Raw genomic sequence first — 18,963 nt, 5'->3', positions numbered from 1 at the left:
GATCAATTGGGCTAGACGCGGTGGCTCACACCTGTAATCCCAGCACTTTGGGAGGCCGAGGCAGGTGGATCACTTGAGGTCAGGAGTTTGAGACCAGCCTGCCCAACATGGTGAAACCCCATCTCTACTAAAAATCAAAACTAGCCGGACGAGGTGGACATGCCTGTAATCCCAGCTACTTGGGAGGCTGAGGCAGGAGCATCGTTTCAACTTAGGAGGTGGAGGTTGCAGTGAGCTGAGATTGCACTCCAGCCTGGGCAACAAGAGCAAAACTCTGTCTCAAAAAAAAAAAAAAAAAAAAGAGAGATCAACTGTATTTTGAAAAACTTATGTATTGCAACCAAGTGAAATTTTTTCCCAGCATTATGTATAAGAGTAAAAATTTCAGAAACAACCTAAATGTTCTGTGAGAAATGGCTAAATAAATTTTGGTACATTCATACAAAGCAATATAATACAGTCATTAAAACTGATTTGATTTTAAACAACAAAAAAAGAATCCTCATAAAACTTAAATGAAATTTAAAATATGCTAAAAATGTTTAAGGGGAAAAACATGCATAACGAGAAAAAGAAATTCATCAGAACAAATACAGAGGTCCTAGGGAAGAGGGATCATAAATGACTTTTTTCTATTAAAAAGTCTAGATTATTAAGCAATTAATACCCAGAATATATACAGAACTCCTAAAAATCCAACAAAAAACCATTCAAAAATGGGCCAGGAACTTGCATAAACATTTCTCCAAAGAAGATATACAAAGATGTTCAAAATCACTAATTATTAGAGAATGCAAATCAAAACTACAATGAGATATCACCTCACACAAGCTAGGATGGCTACTATCAAGACAAAACAGAAAATAACAAGTGTTGGCAGGATGTGGAGAAATTAGAACCCTTTGTGCACTGTCGTTACGAATGTAAAAAGGTACAGCTGCTATGGAAACAGTATGGTGGCTCCAGGAAAAAATTACCACATGACCCCGCAATTTCTCTCTGGGTATACAACCAAAAGAATTGAAAGTAGGGACTCAAAGAGATATTTGTACCCCCACGTTCAACAGTTCAATGCCTCATGTTCATGTTCAGTGCTATAGCAGCATTATTCACAACAGTTAAACATGGAAACAATCCAAGCGTCCATCAACAGATGAATGGATAAGCAAAATGGAATTGTATTTAGCCTTAGAAAGGCTTTTATGTTAGAGCATTGTATTCAGCCTTTAAAAGAAAGAAAATTCTGATATATGCTATGACTTAGATGAATCTTGAAGACATTATAATAAATGAAATAAGCCAGCCACAAAAAGATACATACTGTATGATTCTGGCCAGATGTGGTGGCTCACGCCTGTAATCCCAGCATTTTGGGAGGCTGAGGCGGGCAGATCACTTGAGGTCAGGAGTTCAAGACCAGCCTGGCCAACATGATGAATCCCCGGCTCTAATAAAAACACAAAAATTAGCTGGGCGTGGGGGCGCATGACTGTAGTCCCAGCTGTCAGGAGGCTGAGACAGAACTGCTTGAACCTAGGAGGCTGAGGTTGCAGTGAGCCGAGATTGCGCCACCACACTCCAGCCTGGGTGACAGAGCAAGACTCCGTCTTAATAAAAAACAAAACAAAACAAAACAAAACATACTGTTTGATTCCACTTATATGAGATAGAGTGGTCAAAATCATAGAGACAGGAAGCAAAATGGCAGTTGCAGGGACTGGAAGAAAGAATGAAGGGTTATTGTTTAATGGATTATAGAGTTTTCAGTTTTACAAGATGAAGAGTTTTGAAGATGGATAGTGGTGATGACTGCACTACATATGAATGTATTTAACACCACTGAACTGTATACTTAAAATTAGTTAAGATTGTCTTATGTATATTTTATCAAAATTTTTAAAAATTGAAAAAGATTATATCAAAGCTAAAAAGTCTCTAATATATATGCTCACAAATATACTTTATTTATATACTTTATTTATTTATACAGTAAGATATACTTTATTTATTTGTTTTGAGACAGAGTCTTGCTGCGTCTCCCAGGCTGGAGTGCAGTGGCGCAATCTCGGCTCACTGCAACCTCCACCTCCCGGGCTCAAGCGATTCTCATGTCTCAGCCTCCCAAGTAGCTGGGATTACAGGCGTGTGCCGCCCCACCCAGCTAATTTTTGTATTTTTAGTAGAGATGGGGTTTCACTATGTGGCCCAGGCTGGTCTTGAACTCCTGGGCTCATGCAATTTGCCCGCCTTAGCATCCCAAAGTGCAGGGATTATAGGTGTGAGCCACTGTACCCGGCCATAAGATATACTTTAATAAAAGTAATACAACACGGAAAAGTAAGGAAAATAATCTTATTTTTGAAACAGGTTTTTTTTTTTTTTTGAGACAGAGTCTTGCTCTGTCGCCCAGGCTGGAGTGCGGTGGCATGATCTTGGCTCACTGAAAGCTCCGACTCCCGGGTTCACGCCATTCTCCTGCCTCAGCCTCCCGAGTAGCTGGGACTACAGGCGCCCGCCACCTCGCCCGGCTAATTTTTTTGTATTTTTAGTAGAGACGGAGTTTCACCATCTTGGCCAGGATGGTCTCGATCTCCGGACCTCGTGATCTGCCCGCCTCGGCCTCCCAAAGTGCTGGGATTACAGACGTGAGCCACCACGCCTGGCCTGAAACAGTTCTAAGAGGAACAGGTTTTGACATCCTAACATCCAAAAGACAAATTTTTAAAAACTGTTCAGTGCAAATCATATTATTTCATGTAATCATTTTATCGGAAAATAAAATGGGGTCATTGTGACTGAGAAATATAATTTGTGCTATATTAGGAGCAGAAAGTATAAAATTGCTGCTTCGACTTAAGTGGTTATGAATGATCATGTTACCTCGTGTTTAGTCTGGGCAAGGGGTTGAAGGGAGGAGTCAAATGGCCTTACTCGAAAGGAGCACAAAGCCTGGTACAGAGAAGGCTGGGTAAATGCACCACTCCATTCCATGTAAGAACAGTATTATAATAGGTGTGCATGGGCCGGGCGCGGTGGCTCACACCTGTAATCCCAGCACTTTGGGAGGCCAAGGCGGACAGATCAAGAGGTCAGGAGATTGAGACCATCCTGGCTAACACGGTGAAACCCCTTCTCTACTAAAAATACAAAAAATTAGCTGGCCGTGGTGGCACGTGCCTGTAGTTCCAGCTACTCGGGAGGCTGAGGCAGGAGAATCGCTTGAACCCGGGAGGCAGAGATTGCAGTGAGCTGAAATCACACCACTGCACTCCAGCCTGTGTGACAGAGTGAGACTCCGTCTCAAAAAAAAAAAAAAAAAAAAAAAAGGTGTTCACAGGTGTTATGGGCACACATAGGAGCAGTACCTAACCTTATACAGGGGAAGGTGCAATCTGTGCTAAGGCTTAGAGACCACCTCCTGCTAGCTCAGGTCGAAGCTGAGAAGGGGAACCTCTGGACAGATGGAGCTCAGACATCCTTAACCACAAACATGCTGACCTGATTCAGCAAGTGGTCTGGTTTCCCCTGGTGGCCCCAGGAGCATCTTATCTGAGTTTGGGTGACCTAAGCCAGGTTTTGCTGGGTCTGTTCACCCTGATGATCTATCCAGAGCTTTTGGGATCCAGAGTCAACAGAGACCAGGCTATGACCCCTCCTCCCCATTTCCTCTCTATCAAGGAAATCTCTTCTCTAACATGAAGAGATCTGGTCTCCATATGTAGCATTTTTCTTATAAAACTTCCCTCATTTTTCTTTCTGTGTTTTTTTTTTTTTTTTTTTTTTTTTGAGATGGGATCTCTCTCTGCTGCCCAGGCTGGAGTGCAGTAGTGCAATCATAGCTCACTGTAGCCTCAAACTCCTGAGCTTAAGTGATCCTCCCACCTCAGCCTCCCAAGTGGCTGGCACTATAGGTGTGTGTGCCACTACACCTAGCTTAAAACTTCTCTCATTTCTTATTGTTCTGGTGGCTTCAAATTTAAGAATGGCAAATGCCTTTTTTGTTTCCTAACTAAAAATGTAGTACACGTGTGATGAAAAAAAGGCAAGCCAATGCGGTGGCTCACACCTGTGATCCCAGCATTTTGGGAGGCTGAGGCGGGTGGATCACTTGAGGTCAGGAGTTTGAGACCAGTCTGGCCAACATAGTGAAACCCCATCTCTAGTAAAAATACAAAAAATGAGTTGGGTGTGGTGGCGCACACCTGTAATCCCAGCTACTTGGGAGGCTGAGACAGGAGAATTGCTTGAACCCGGAAGGCAGAGGTTGCAGTGAGACGAGACTGCACTACTGTACTCCAGCCCGGGTGACAGAGCGAAACTCCATCACCCCCCTAAAAAAAGGGGCAGGCCAGACGCAGTGGCGCATGCCTAAAATCTCAGCACTTTGGGAGGCTGAGGCGGGCAGACCACGAGGTCAGGAGATCGAGACCATCCTGGTCAACATGGTGAAACCCCATCTCTACTAAAAACACAAAAATTAGCTGGGCATGGTGGCACATGCCTGTAATCCCAGTTACTCGGGAGGCGGAGACAGGAAAATCGCTTGAACCAGGGAGTTGGAGGTTGCGGTGAGTCAAGACCACGCCACTGCACTCCAGCCTGGCGACGGAACAAGACTCCATCTCAAAAAAAAAAAAAAAAAAAAAAGAAAAGAAAGAAAAGCAAATGAGGATGCATAATGTTTACATAGACATTGCTACTAATGATCCTATAGATACATAGCTATATCTATGTAAACATTCTAAATGGGTATCCCGGCTCCTCCATCTCTGCTCCCAGTCCCACCCTGCTTCAGATGGAGCCAGTTCAGGAATTTGCTAACTATGCTCAGGGGAAAGGTCCCACTCATCAAAACACCTCTCCAAAGGAACTATTATCAAATATAATATCAAACTTTTTCTCCTAGGATTCATCATTCATGGCAATCTTTAAAAAAATCTAAGAAGTCGTATTAGTTCCCTGCCCCAAATCATCAGCTCAAGCTACACTGGCCTCTTTGCTACTCCTTGAATACACCAGACACACATCCTGCTGCGAGGCTGTTCCCTCTGCCCAGAGCATTCTTCCTCTAGACATTAACTCCCTCATCTCCTTCAAGTCTGCTCAGATGTCACCATCTCAACAAGGATAAGGCTTACCCTGACCACATCATTTTAAATTGCACCCCTACTACAAAACCCCCACCTCCCCACTCAATCGCCCTTACCTTTCTCTACCTTTTTTCCCTTTTGAGATACTACTGCCTTCTAGGATACCATACAATTTACTTATTTACTGAATTCTTGTCTGCCCTCTTTAGAATGTAAGCTCCTTGAGAGCAGAGTCCTTTCTAATTTTGTTCACTGAAGTATCCCAACTGCCTAGAAAAGTGCCTGACACATCACAGGGCTCAATGACTATCTGGTGAATGAGCAGATGAATGAATGATGAATGAACGAATGAGTTACAAGGCCAAAAAGAACAAGTCCAAACTCCTTCCATTCTCCTCTACCCACTGCCAGCAGCCCATAGCTGATGTTACACAGAACAATGCTTTAACGAACATGCACCCCCCCATCTTCTTGCCTCCCAACTTGCCTGATTCACCAAGTCAATCAACTCTACCCTCTCCCTTCTGTTTTTTAGGTTTTGTTTTGTTTTGTTTTTTGAGATGGAGTCTCACTCTGTCACCCAGGCTGGAAGGCAGTGGCGGGATCTCAGTTCATCGCAAACTCTACCTCCCAGGTTCAAGTGATTCTCCTGCCTCAGCCTCCCTAGTAGCTGGGACTACAGGCGCCCATCATCATGCCTGGGTAATTTTTGTATTTTTAATGAAGACAGAGTTTCACCATGTTGGCCAGGCTGGTCTTGAACTCCTGACCTCAAGTGATCCGCCTGCCTCGGCCTCCCAAAGTACTGGCATTACAGACCCCTTTTGTTTTCACCTGCTTAGACTCTGCTCCTATTCAAAGGTGAAAACTGCACTGACTTCTTCCCACTGGCAGAACGTCCTGGCCCCTCTCTTAACTCCAAGCAGCCTCTGGACCTCTGTAACAACATGTGACACCAGCTCTCTTGTGCTCTACTTCTGCAGCAGACTGTCTGCTCCCACTAAATCAACTTCACAGTTAAGCAGTCACAGGACTCATTACTCATCTTTGCATTCCCCTGAGGGCCATGCTCAGAAAAGGGGAACCACTGCTAAAGGGAAATTTCTGCCTGAAAAGCCCCATTTAGGACCAGTATTCTGTCCGTCCTTCATCCCTGGTTATCATCTGCAGCCTGAGTTAGATAACCCACGTGGACATCATCAGGCCATTCAATGAGAATGCAACTGAGCCAGGGTGTTCGGGAAACATAGCTTTAAAAGTAAAGTTTACAGTGGTCCTTAAAATTCACTGCTCAGAACATGAATCCACTTTTACCACTAAAAAGGTATCCTCCCACTATAGAAAAGACCGGAGTCCCTGATGAGGTGTTAAGTCATCTAATTCTCACAATCCTATGGAGGACACTTTGCATGTAAAAGGGATAATGATCATGATGTGCTCTGGCTCTCCTCAAACCAAGTAACTGTCTTGTTTTAGTATTGTCAGGTGTCTTACTCCTTAAGGCTCATCCCTGTAAAACAGAAACATATAATAAGAAGTAAATATAAATATATTTATTCAAAAAGGCAGGCCGGGCCTGGTGGCTCAAGCCTGTAATCCCAGAACTTTAGGAGGTCAGGAGATCAAGACCAACCGGGCCAACATGGTGAAACACCATCTCTACTAAAAATACAAAAATTAGCTGGGTATGGTGGCATGTGCCTAGCTGTGGTGGCTCACACCTGTAATCCCAACACTTTGAGAGGCTGAAGTGAGCAGATCACTTGAGCTTAGGAGTTCAAGACCAGCCTGGCAAAACCCCATCTTTACAAAAAATACAAAAATTAGGCCAGGTGTGGTGGTTCACACCTGTAATCCCAGCACCTTGGGAGGCTGACGTGGGCAGATCAATTGAGGTCAGGAGTTTGAGACCAGCCTGGCCAACACGGTAAAACCAACTCTACTAACATACAAAAAAGTTAGCTGGGTGTGGTGGTGCACACCTGTAATCTCAGCTACTAGGGAGGCTGAGGCAGCAGAATCACTTGAACCCAGGAGGTGGAGTTTGCAGTGAGCCGAGATCAAGCCACTGCACTTCAGCCTGGGCAACAGAATGAGACTCTGTCTCAAAAAATAAAATAAAATAAACAAAAAATACAAAAATTAGCCAGGCATGGTGATGTGCACCATGGCAGAGGTTGCAGTGAGACAAGATCATGCCACTGTACTCCACACTGGGTGACAGAGACCCTGCCTGTCTCACAAAAAAAAAAAAAAAGAAAAAAAAAAGCATGATGTATTGTATGCTTAATTTACTATAAACTGCTTTTAAAGGACATTACTAAGTTGCTATTTTTATCTTTTTACTTTTCAATTTTTTGTTTTTTTGCAGAGAAAGAGTCTACGTTGCCCAGGCTGGTCTCAAAACTCCTGGGCTTAAACTAAGATCCTACTGCCTCAGCTTCCCAAAGTGCTGGAATTACAGGTGTGAGCCACTGTACCTGGCAACTTGGTATTTTTATTTGGATTGATCTTGATGTCTCACACACCTAACAACTACAGTCTATCATTGTTCCTTAATTCTAAAGAGCGTGTAGATTCAAAGATACAGATATTATCTGGATCTTGGTGTATTTTCACCAATATGTAAATCAATAGATAACCTTAGAGTTGTGATGCTTCTAGAAAATGTCCCCTCTGCCACAAGAATAAATGGGTTCACGAATCAGCCTCGCACTAATTAAAGTGAAAGCTGGACTTCTGCGGGGGGGGGGCGGGGAGTGGTATGCTCTATGACATTTTTGTTAAAGCAGAAAAGGACACAAAAAGCTCTGGGAGAATCAACCCTGGTTTTGTTTTGGTTGTTTTTTAATTTTGTTTTTGCCTCCTTGCCCAAGAAAGCCCATCTCCAGCCTCGTCCTAGACATGTTCTAACCAGGCTTCTACGGCCCCTTACGGACACTCTATGGGCCCTGGGTCAGAAGCTGGGGCTCCTCTCTCCTCACTTGCCGACAGTCACTTCCTCCTCTACAGTGTTCCATCCTGTCACCTCACTCTCCATTCCTTATTGACAAGAGTTCAAAAAATTGGCGTGGCATTCAGGACTCTCAAAACTGACACTTCCCAACGCATCCAATCTCAACTCCTCCCATAAGATCACACCACACTGGCCCCCTCTACCCCACGGAGCAGCCTCCCCTTTGGGAATCTCGCTCCCCAAAGCCTGGGGAGCAAGGCTAGGAGGCTCCGATCGAGCCAAGCAAGCAAGGGAGTCGCCAGGAGGAGAACAATGACTGCTCCAAACACCCCCGGGAGATGTGATGGATGGATGGGATGCCCAGGAGGTTAGGAACGCGTTGCTCACCTGGGGCGTGGCCGTCGGAGGCCTCGGGGCCATTCCTGCCTCGCCAGGGCCCGGCTCCGGGGCAGGAGCTGGGGAGAGAGGACAGGGCCCACTCACCCCGCCGCAACACCAACCCCACCCCACTCCGCCCCGCCTCCGCCCCTAAACCACATCTCCAGCGGAGACGGTGGCGAGGACCGCGGAACCAGCCCGGGCCTGCCGCTCCCCATCCCCGAAATGAAAGGCTCGGCGGCCTCCCGGACACCCCCCTCCGGCCACGCCCAGTCCCCTTCGCAGGGTGGTGGGCGAGGCCCGGCTGACACCCGCCAAACCCAGGAGGGGTGCCGCCCAGACCCGCGCACTCGGAATCACCGCCTCTGGGGGGCTCCGGATTTCGCGACCTCCGGCCCACCCAGAGCCTCGGGCAGCTCCTCCCGCCCCCGCCGCAGGCTTGGTTATCTCCAATTCCGATCTGCTGAGGGGCTGCCTAAAGGGGCCTCAGCGGCACCGGGGTCGGACAATGGCCGCAGCGGCAGGGCAGAGCCGGAAGTGCGCCTGCGCACGCGGAGCCTCGCTCCCGCAACCCCGGGGCCTCGCCGGGCGCGCGAACTACGCTTCCCAGAGGCCCGCGCGCGCGCGGGCCCCGCCTAGGCGGCCTCAGAAGACGCGTTAGGGACCCCTGCGAGGGCCAAGGTAGGCGGCCGGAGTGGCTCGAGTGTGCATGTGTCCGTGTATTCCACAGTCACTGTGCGCCTCCTCTGTGCAAGGGGCTTGTTACTAGCCGGGGGATCGGCCGGGAAAGACCCTGGTTTCGGGGAGCAAGCGTACGCCCCATGGGGCGAGGCTGAAAATAACGCAAACATAATGTCAGGTCTTGACTTCAGCTCTAAGAGTGACACACGAAGGGCGTGAGACAGCGTCAGAGGGTGGGGCATTTGCATCTTCATCAAAAGGCAATTTTCCATTTCTCATTTCAGAGAAAAGAGAAACTTCGGATAAATCCGTGGCCTCCTAAACAGTGTGCCAACGCAGACCGACTGCCGTGTTATTTCATTACTCAGTAGTCCCTTGCGCAGGATTTTGTGTTTGGGACAGGCCAATAGTGATGGAAATTTTCTTTCTCTTCCTTTCTTTCCTTTCTCTCTCTCTCTTTTTTTTTTTTTTTTTCTCTCTCTCTTTCTTTTCAGATGGAGTTTCGCTCTTGTTGCCCAGGCTGGACTGTAACAGCGCGATTTTGGCTCACCGCAACCTCCGCCTCCCGGCTTCAAGCGATTCTCCCACCTCAGCCTCCCGAGTAGCTGGGATTACAGGCATGCGATGCGCCACCACGCCCGTTTAATTTTGTATTTTTTAGAGACGGGGTTTCTCCATGTTGGTCATGCTGGTCTCAAACTCCTAACCTAAGGTGATCTGCCTGCCTCGGCCTCCCAAAGTGCTGGGATTACAGGCGTGGGCAACCGCGCCCGGCCGGATGGAAATTTTCAGCACAAAGATAGGTCAACTTTTAGATACAGCCATTAGGTTTATGTAATTATGTGTTATATATCACAGACATTCAGTCTACATTTCCTAGATTTCAGCTTGATTTCTTAACATTAGAGCATCACATACCAACATGGTAGAAAATGACTGAAACAAAATGTTCCTGATGTCACACTGCTTTATCAAAAATATGAACATTCAAAAATAAATGCTTTATGCCAGGTGCGGTGGCTCAAGCCTGTAATCCCAGCACTTTGGGAGGCTGAGGCAGGTGGATCATCTGAGGTCAGGAGTTTGAGACCAGCCTGACCAACATGGAGATACCTTGTCTCTACTAAAAATACAAAAGTAGCCGGGCATCGTGGCGTATGCCTGTAATCCCAGCTACTCAGGAGGCTGAGGCAGGAGAATCGCTTGAATCCGGGAGGCAGAGGTAGTGGTGAGTCGAGACTGCACCATTGGACTCTAGCCTGGGCAACAAGAGCAAAACTTCATCTCAAAAAAACAAAACAAAACAAAACAAAAGGAAGAAAATTTCCATTACTGTTGGCTTGTCCCAAACACAAAATCCTGCACAAGGGGCTACCAAGTAATGAAATAACATGTCAATTGCACAGGGAGGCTGAGGAGGGAGGAGCCCAGGAATTAAAAGACCAGCTTCGGCAACATGGCAAAACCCGTCTCTACAGAAAATACAAACATTAACTGGTTGCAATAGTGTGCGCTTGTCAAGTCCCAGCTACTTGGGAGGCTGAGGTGGGAAGATCGTTTGAACCTGGGAAGCAGAGGCTGTGGTGGGTTGTGATTTCACCACAGCACTCTGTCCTGGGTGACAAAGCGAGACTCTGTCTCAAAAAATATATATATATATAAAAATTAATGAGTGCTTTCTATCACTGCTTTGTGAATATAGTGCTCTGGAATTAGCAGAAGGCATAATTCAGAAGTATGAATTAGAGTGGACCGGGAGGCCCGAGGCAAGTGACTTAGTAGCTGCAACTAAGGCAACTGCAGGCTGGGCACGGTGGCTCACGCCTGTAATCCTAGCACTTTGGGAGGCTGAGGGGGACGGATCACCTGAGGTCAGAGTTTGAGACCAGCCTGGCCAACATGGTGAAACCCCATCTCTACTAAAAATACAAAAATTAGCAGGGTGTGGTGGCATGCACCTGTAGTCCCAGCTACTTGGGAGGATGTAGCAGGAGAATCACTTGAATCCCAGAGGTGTAGGTTGCAGTGAGCCAAGACTGCACCAGTATACTCCAACCTGGGTAAGAGATGGAGACTGTCTCAAAAACAAACAAACAAACAAACCACCACTACCACCACCAACAAAAAAACCAACTGCAGGTGCACAAGGGGAAAAGAATTCCAGGCTGAAGAAACTGAAGGTACAAAAGCTCTCAGATGGGAACAAGCTTGGTGTGCTTAGGAACAGATAGATGCCTAATGTAGCTTAGCAGAGTGAGGGATAAGAGAGTGAGCAGAGCAGAGGTAGGGCAGGTAGACTGGGGCTTGATGGAGCAAGGCTTTGGAGGTTGTGATGAGGGGTGTGGATTTTACTTTGTGTGATGAGAGTCACTGGCTTAGTAACAGCAGTGGAATCACTATGAGAGAATAAGAGGAATTTTTCCTATTGTCCCAGAATTGGTAACCAGGACTCAGAATTGAGGATTAAGTTCTATATTCTAAGGAAAGATGAAAACATTTCAGGTGAGAACCTCTCAGGTCTTATCAAAGGAAGCTGGGTGCTGAATTCTGAATTTGCTCTGTTACTATTAACCATTGACTCAATGCCACCCTTCTTTCCCAGGCTATCTAAGAATATGATGGGAAAGAAAAGAAAAAGTCCCTACCCAGGCACGGTGGCCTGTAATTCCCACACTTTGGGAGGCTGAGGAGGGAGGATCGCTTGAGCCTAGGAGTTCCAGACCATCCTGGGCAACATAGTGAGACCTTGTTTCTATAATGGTAATAATAATAATAATAATGCCAGGTGTGGTGGCACACCAGTAGTCCCCGGCTACTGGGGAGCCTGAGGTGGGAGGATCACCTTGAGCTAGAAGAGGGTGAGGATGCAGTGAGCTGAGATCGTGCCACTGTACTCCAGCTTGGGTGACAGAGCAAGACCCTCTCTCAAAAAAAGAATTCCTCAGATGAGCAAGCCTTCTACCTAGTGCGGAAGGCAGCGTTCATCCCCACTCCCACCTGCAAGATGAATGTGAGAAAGAGCACTCAAACACTGAGCCTACCCAGGAGAGGGGGAGGTTTTAAAAACTGCCCCGCTACCTCCCAGAGAAAAGGGAAAGAGAACAACGCTGTTTGTAAGGAGAGCAACCTAAATTTCTACTGTTTGTGTAGAAAGTACATGTACTGGAAAATAATTGGGCTTTAGCCCCCAGGGTAGAGGTGTGCAGTTCACAATGGTAAGAGGCTGTGGAATTAACTGGGTGTGAGAAGAAGCTCACACCCAGCTGGAGAATGAAGGAAGCTGAAGCAGAGCTGGGTGTTTCAAGTCAGGTATCTACTGGTTTCCTCTAAGGAACTCACAGATGCACTCCTGCTTCTAAGAGTGTGGCTCAGCAACCTTAATGCTGGATAAAACATTTTAAAAATCTTTTAAAATGTATTGATAAGCTAGAAAATTGGTAAGGAATACAGAGAAGCCCAAACCCAAACAAAACGAATAACTTAGAGTAGTAGGCAGAACATAGAATGCTAGCTTTCACCTGGGAATCATTTGCCAAATGAGGCAAACTTGAGCTTTGTTTTTCTTTCTTTTTTTCCCCTTCAGTCTCCATAGAGACTGTCAAAAATTAAATTGCCAATGTCTAGTATAGTTCACGTCATTATGGCAGTGTGTTGGGAAAAGTTTTCAATTAGCAGTAATTGTGCCTCGGATAAACCCCATTTTTACAATACTGCCATTGCACAAAGCTAAAAGCTTTGTTTTTCATAGTCCTGTAGGCACAAGAGCCAAGTGACAAAACCCAGACCCCATCCAAAGTAGGATATCTAATAGAAGACACTCCCCACCACCCAATGAAAATTAGGACTCCATAGATGAATACTCCCATGGTAGAGACTGCAAGGTAAATTACCTGTTTCAAACTTTCACAATGAGTAGGGGGATTGGTGGAGGTGGTTGGTGGATATCTTTCCTGAGAATTTGTAACCAAAGCTGGTTCCTATGTGGAATTACAACCTGTATTCACAGTCCCTGGGTGGTTCAAAAAACTGCAAGCTGAGAATGTAGTTTAAATTGGTTCTCGGCTAACAGTGCTTCCAGGCATCTGGCAGAATCAAACATAAATCCAGTCTGGGAGAACTTACCTCCAGTCCAGGCTTCAAAGGACTTCCTCAAATGTAATCCCAAGAAATATGAGCTCATAGTCATGAATCACAAACACAAAGCACATGCAGAAAACATGGAACCATGAATGACAGTAGAAAAAATAGTATAACATTCATAACAACCTCAAATATAGGGAGTTGTCAGTGTCAGACACAAAATTTATAATACTATGTCTAATATGTTTCAAAAATTAATTTTATTTTATTTCATTTTTATTTGTTTATTTATTTTTTGAGACAGAGTCTCCCTCTGTCACCCAGGCTGGAGTGCAGTGGCATGATCTCGGCTCACTGCAAGCTCCGCTTCCCAATGGGTTCACACCATTCTCCTGCCTCAGCCTCCCGAGTAGCTGGGACTACAGGCACCTGCCACCAAGCCAGGCTAATTTTTTGTATTTTTAGTAGAAATGGGGTTTCACTGTGTTAGCCAGGATGGTCTCAATCTCCTGACCTCGTGATCTGCCTGCCTCGGCCTCCCAAAGTGCTGGGATTACAGGCATGAGCCACCGTGCCCAGTCGTCAAAAATTTATTTTAATAGACTAAAGTAGGGGTCGGACATATGAATAAAGAACAAGAATCCAAAATCTTAAGAACCAAATAGAATTTTAAAAATGACCAGGCGTGGTGGCTCACACCTGTAATCCTAGCACTTCAAGAGGCCGAGGCGGGTGGATCATGAGGTCAGGAGCTCAAGACCATCCTGGCGAATACAGTGAAACCCTGTCTCTACTAAAAATACAAAACACTGGCTGGGCGTGGTGGCATGTGCCTGTAGTCCCAGCTACTCGGGAGGCTGAGGCGAGAGAATCACTTGAACCCGGGAGGCAGAGGTTGCAGTGAGCCTAGATCACGCCATTGCACTCCAGCCTGGGCTGCACAGCAAGACACTGTCTCAAAAAGAAAAAAAGAAAGAAAATCTTTAAGTTAAAAATGTAATGCACAGGGTTAACCATAGATTAGACATAGCCAAAGAGAAAATTAGTGAACAGAAGGTCGATCTGAGGAAATTACCCACAAATGGACAAGGAGATGAAAAAAAGTTTTAAAAAGGCAGAGAGCTATAACACATCTAATCTGGGTTCCAGAAGAAGAAAATAAGAGAATCGAGGCAATATTTGAAAAAGATAAAGGGTGAAAATTTCCAGAACTGATGAAAGATATAAATTTAAAGATTCTAGAATCCTGACACTCCAAGCCAGATAAACAAAAATAAATTTACACTGAGACACATCATAGTGAAACTGTAGAACATCAAAGAAGATCTTTAAAATGCAAGAGAGAAAAAACATATTACCTTTGAAGGAATGAAAATTAGAAGATGGATAGCTGGGTATGATGGCTCCCAGCTACTTGGGAGGCTGAGGCAGGAGGATGGCTTGAACCTGGGAGGTGGAGGTTGCAGTAAGCTGAGATTGCACCATTGCACTCCAGCCTGGGCAACAGAGCAAGACTCTGTCTCAAAACAACAACAAAAAAGGAGAATTAGAAGATGGTAACAATGGAAGACAGCTGGAATTATATCTTCATGAATGAGGATTAAATAGAGGGATTTTTTGAAAAACAAAAAACAGAATGTCATCAACAGAGACTTATTAAAGTTGGGTGTGTTTCAAATGGAAGGAAAATGATTCCACATGAAAAGTCATATATATAGGCCGGGCGCGGTGGCTCAAGCCTGTAATCCCAGCACTTTGGGAGGCCGAGACGGGCAGATCACGAGGTCAGGAGTTCGAGATCATCCTGGCTAACACGGTGAAACCCCGTCTCTACTAAAAAATACAAAAAACTAGCCGGGCGAGGTGGCAGGCACCTGTAGTCCCGGCTACTCGGGAGGCTGAGGCAGGAGAATGGCGTAAAAACCCGGGAGGCAGAGCTTGCAGTGAGCTGAGATCCGGCCACTGCACTCCAGCCTGGGCGACACAGCGAGACTCCGTCTCAAAAAAAAAAAAAAAAAAAAAAAAAAAGAAAAGTCATATATAGACAATGAAACAGCGAACAAAGAAAATGGTAAATCTATGTGTAAATCTAAATTAAAATTGACTATATAAAACTATTGATTATGTCTTGTGGGTTTAAAAAAAGATGAAACTAAAATCCAGGTCAACAGAAGAAAATCAAGGTGCTCCTGATGAGAGATTAAAGGTTCTAAGGTTATTATATTGTTTTGGAGAATAAAGAGGGACTTCAATGGGTTGACTATATGTCACAAAAGTCCCTATGGCCTCTTGGTCTCTCATTTTCTCTTAATGTCAGCATTTGTTTCTCTTCCTCCTTTATGAAGACCTCACAGCCAGTCAACTGAACTTTTTTCCTACCAGGGCTCTTGATTCTTTTATCCCCACCTTGTGCTGAAACTGACCTACAAAATCCAGTATCATGCCAGTTGAAAACTGCTGGGAAAATGAGCCTGTTGACAATTTTTTTACCCATTTTCAAGCCCACTTCTCCACTTCACCTCCAGTCTTAGAGACAGACGTTCCTTTACTGATTTGGAGAACAGTGCTCTCTCTCGGGGTCCTTGGTCCCCAATCCCTTCTAATCTATCATCCATATTTCTTCTACATCTCACATTTTGTTTTTTCTTTGGTCTTTTTCCATCAGACTTATAACCATGCTTAAATCTCTCCCTTCTGAGAGTCAGATACACACACACACACACACACACACACACACACACACAGATTTCTTGTCCCCAGATGTCTCTCAGCTGCCACTCTTCTTTACCCCTACCCATTTCATCTGAACTTCTAGAAAAAGTATACCATCTTGTGAAGACCAAGTCCTCATTTCCCATTCATGCCTTGTTTGACTGTTGTTTGGCTTCTACCTTCACCTTACTCTGATACTGATTTTGCCAACGTGACCAGTGATTAGCTAGTTGATGACTTGAATAGACATCAGGCAGATTTTATCTTATGCTATCTGGCACTTATCTCCCTGAAACTCTTTCCTCCACTGGCTGCTAATACTGCCTTTTCTGGAGCTCCTAGAATTTCTCTACATCCCACCTTTGCCCCACTCCACCCATTTTTTTTTTTTTTTTTTTGAGACGGAGTTTCATTCTTGTTGCCCAGTCTGGAGTGCAATGTTGCAATCTCAGCTCAATGCAACCTCCACCTCCTGGGTTCCAGCGATTCTCCTGCCTCAGCCTCCTGAGTAGCTGGGATTACAGGCGCCAACCACCACGCCCAGCTAATTTTTGTATTTTTAGTAGAGACGGGGTTTCACCATGTTAGCCAGGCTGGTCTTGAACTCCTAGACTCAGGCAATCCACCCATCTTGGCCTCCCAAAGTGCTGGGATTACAGGCGTGAGCCACCACTCCAGGCCCTTTCTAACACCTTTATTGAGATATAAATCATGTATTATAGAGCTCACAGTTTAAAGTGTACAATTCAGTAGTTTTTTTTTTTTTTTTTTTTTTTTTTTTTTTTTTGAGACGGAGTCTCGCTCTGTCGCCCAGGCTGGAGTGCAGTGGCCAGATCTCAGCTCACTGCAAGCTCCGCCTCCCGGGTTTACGCCATTCTCCTGCCTCAGCCTCCCGAGTAGCTGGGACCACAGGCGCCGCCACCTCGCCCGGCTAATTTTTTGTGTTTTTAGTAGAGACGGGGTTTCGCCGTGTTAGCCAGGATGGTCTCGATCTCCTGACCTTGTGATCCGCCCGTCTCGGCCTCCCAAAGTGCTGGGATTACAGGCTTGAGCCACCGCGCCCGGCCACAATTCAGTAGTTTTTATACAACCATCACTACAATCTAATTCTAGAACATTTTCATCATCCCCAAAAGAAAACTTATGCCCATTAGTAGCCATTCCATAATCCTACCCTGCCACCTTGCAGTCCTAGGCAACCACTGTTCTACTTTTTCTCTATATAGTTTGCCTATTCTGGACATTTCACATTGCAGGCATGCAGTATGTATTTGTTTGTATGTGTATGATTGGCTTCTTTCACTTATCGTGTCAGAGGCATGTGACCCAGAGCAACTCCATTTTAAATAAGAGCTGGGTAAAATGAGGCTGAGACCTACTGGGCTACATTCCCAGAGGGTTAAGCTATTCTAAGTCACAGAATGACATAGGAGGTTGGCACAAGATACAGGTCATAAAGACCTTGCTGATAAAACAAGTTGCAGTAAAGAAGCCGGCTAAAACCCACCAAAACCAAGATGGCGACAAGAGTGACCTCTGGTCGTCCTCACTGCTATACTCCTAAAAGCGCCATGACAGTTTACAAATGCTATGACAACATCAGGAAGTTACCCTAAATGGTCTAAAAAGGGGAGGCATAAATAATCCACCCCTTGTTTAGTAGATCATCAAGAAATAACCATTAACATGGGCAACCAGCAGCCCTCTATGGAGTAGCTATTCTTTTATTTCTTTACTTTCTTAATAAACTTGCTTTTGCTTTGCACTATGGACCTCGCCCTAAATTCTTTCTTGCGAGAGAGCCAAGAGCCCTCTCTTGGGGTCTGGATAGTGACCGCTTTCCTATAATAGTAGTGCTTCTGAGGTTCACCCATGTTGTAGCCTCTATCAGCAACGCAATCCTTTGTATTGCTGAATAATATATGATTATATGGATATATCACATTCTGTCTAGTCATTCATCAGTTGGTGGGCATTTGGGTTGTTTACACTTTTGGCCTTATTGAACTCCAACTCGGGCTCAAGTGACCCGCCCGCCTCTCCTCCCAGGTGCTAGGATTACAGGCGTGAGCCATCGCACCGGGTCTCAAAGATTATTATTTATAAAACCTGGAGTTGCTATGGGAGAGGGGACCAACTGGATATTTTGGAGGGTGAAGCTCTCCCCATTCACAGAGGTCTAGTGGTTGGCTCGGCTTTCTGCACAGACGGAGACACATACAGAAAACACACACTCGGGGGAATTCATCGGCTCCTGCGCACAGTTCCAAAGCGCCACCCCAACCAGAACCACCCCTAAGCCCTCAACCCAGCGCACCAAGGTCCCAGGTGCACCAGAAGTGTAGTCTGACTCGTGCAGGTCCGCTGACTGCTGCTGGGGAGGGGGCCCCGCCCAGGCTCTACGTCCTGCGCCTTGGGGAAGGGGCCGAGCACCTGAGGAATGGGGGTTGGTCGGCAGTGAGTCCCAGAGCAACGACGCGCGCCCCTCGACTGCGGCCCCGGGTTCGAGGCACTGCCCCCTCCTCTCCGCTCCAGGTCCGCGCTCGGGGCTGGGGGAGGGGGCGCAGGGAGGGAAGCGGCGGGCTAGTTGCAGAGGAAGCGCAGCTTTGCCTAGCCCAGCACCTGCCGCAGGGGGTCTGGAAGCCAGACTCCGTCCCAGCCGTTGTCGTCGGGTTGCGAGGCGCAGAAGTCCCCAAGTGCTAAGAGCCCGCAGCCATTTTCTCCCGCGGGTCCTCATCTCCATGTACGCCGCCCAGCCACCAGCGGGAAGGGGAGGGCGGGGACGTGCCTCCTAGCCAATCAGGAACCACATAGTTCGGCGTGCTGTCTCCATGACAACGGCCTGGGGTTCCGCTAGCTCCTCTGGGTTCTGCTAGCTACTCAAGAGTTCGAAGGCAGGAAAGACCTACTCGCACGTTCACCGGAAACCGGGAACGCAGGGGCGGGACCAGAGAGACTGGCAGAGGTCTCCAGGTGCCCGAGTGGTGCCCCAAAACCTCTTCAAACCCAGCGTCCGGTGGGCAAGAGGGCGCTCCTGGGCTTGGAGGGCGGAGGATGAGGCATTCA

The 18,963-nt window shown here is 46.4% G+C and overlaps 1 protein-coding gene and 1 non-coding gene across 9 annotated transcripts in view; both read right to left on the bottom strand.

Annotated features, from left to right (window-relative positions):
- Positions 1-18,655, bottom strand: part of LOC105491374 (ZFP90 zinc finger protein) — a 39,772-nt gene extending 21,117 nt beyond the window's left edge. Inside the window, exons 1-3 of one of the 8 annotated variants that reach the window (XM_071084818.1) lie at positions 18,215-18,655; positions 14,544-14,699; positions 8,434-8,501 (exon numbers count right to left, since the gene is read on the bottom strand). In XM_071084818.1, the coding sequence (XP_070940919.1) occupies positions 8,434-8,501; positions 14,544-14,699; positions 18,215-18,640 (650 nt within the window). In that variant the 5' untranslated portion in view covers positions 18,641-18,655. Of the gene's footprint in view, positions 1-8,433; positions 8,502-8,766; positions 8,974-14,543; positions 14,702-18,214 lie in introns of those variants that run through there. The other 7 variants (XM_071084819.1, XM_071084821.1, XM_071084820.1 and 4 more) reach the window with 7 other exon arrangements.
- LOC112428330 (U4 spliceosomal RNA) lies at positions 12,689-12,833 on the bottom strand. Its single transcript, XR_003020364.1, has one exon. It is a non-coding gene; the product is annotated as a U4 spliceosomal RNA (small nuclear RNA).
- Positions 18,656-18,963: the final 308 nt, after the last annotated feature.

This window comes from Macaca nemestrina, chromosome 18 (assembly GCF_043159975.1).
Source record: "Macaca nemestrina isolate mMacNem1 chromosome 18, mMacNem.hap1, whole genome shotgun sequence".
Taxonomy (NCBI): domain Eukaryota; kingdom Metazoa; phylum Chordata; class Mammalia; order Primates; family Cercopithecidae; genus Macaca; species Macaca nemestrina.
This window is presented reverse-complemented; position numbering and strand designations above follow the sequence as displayed.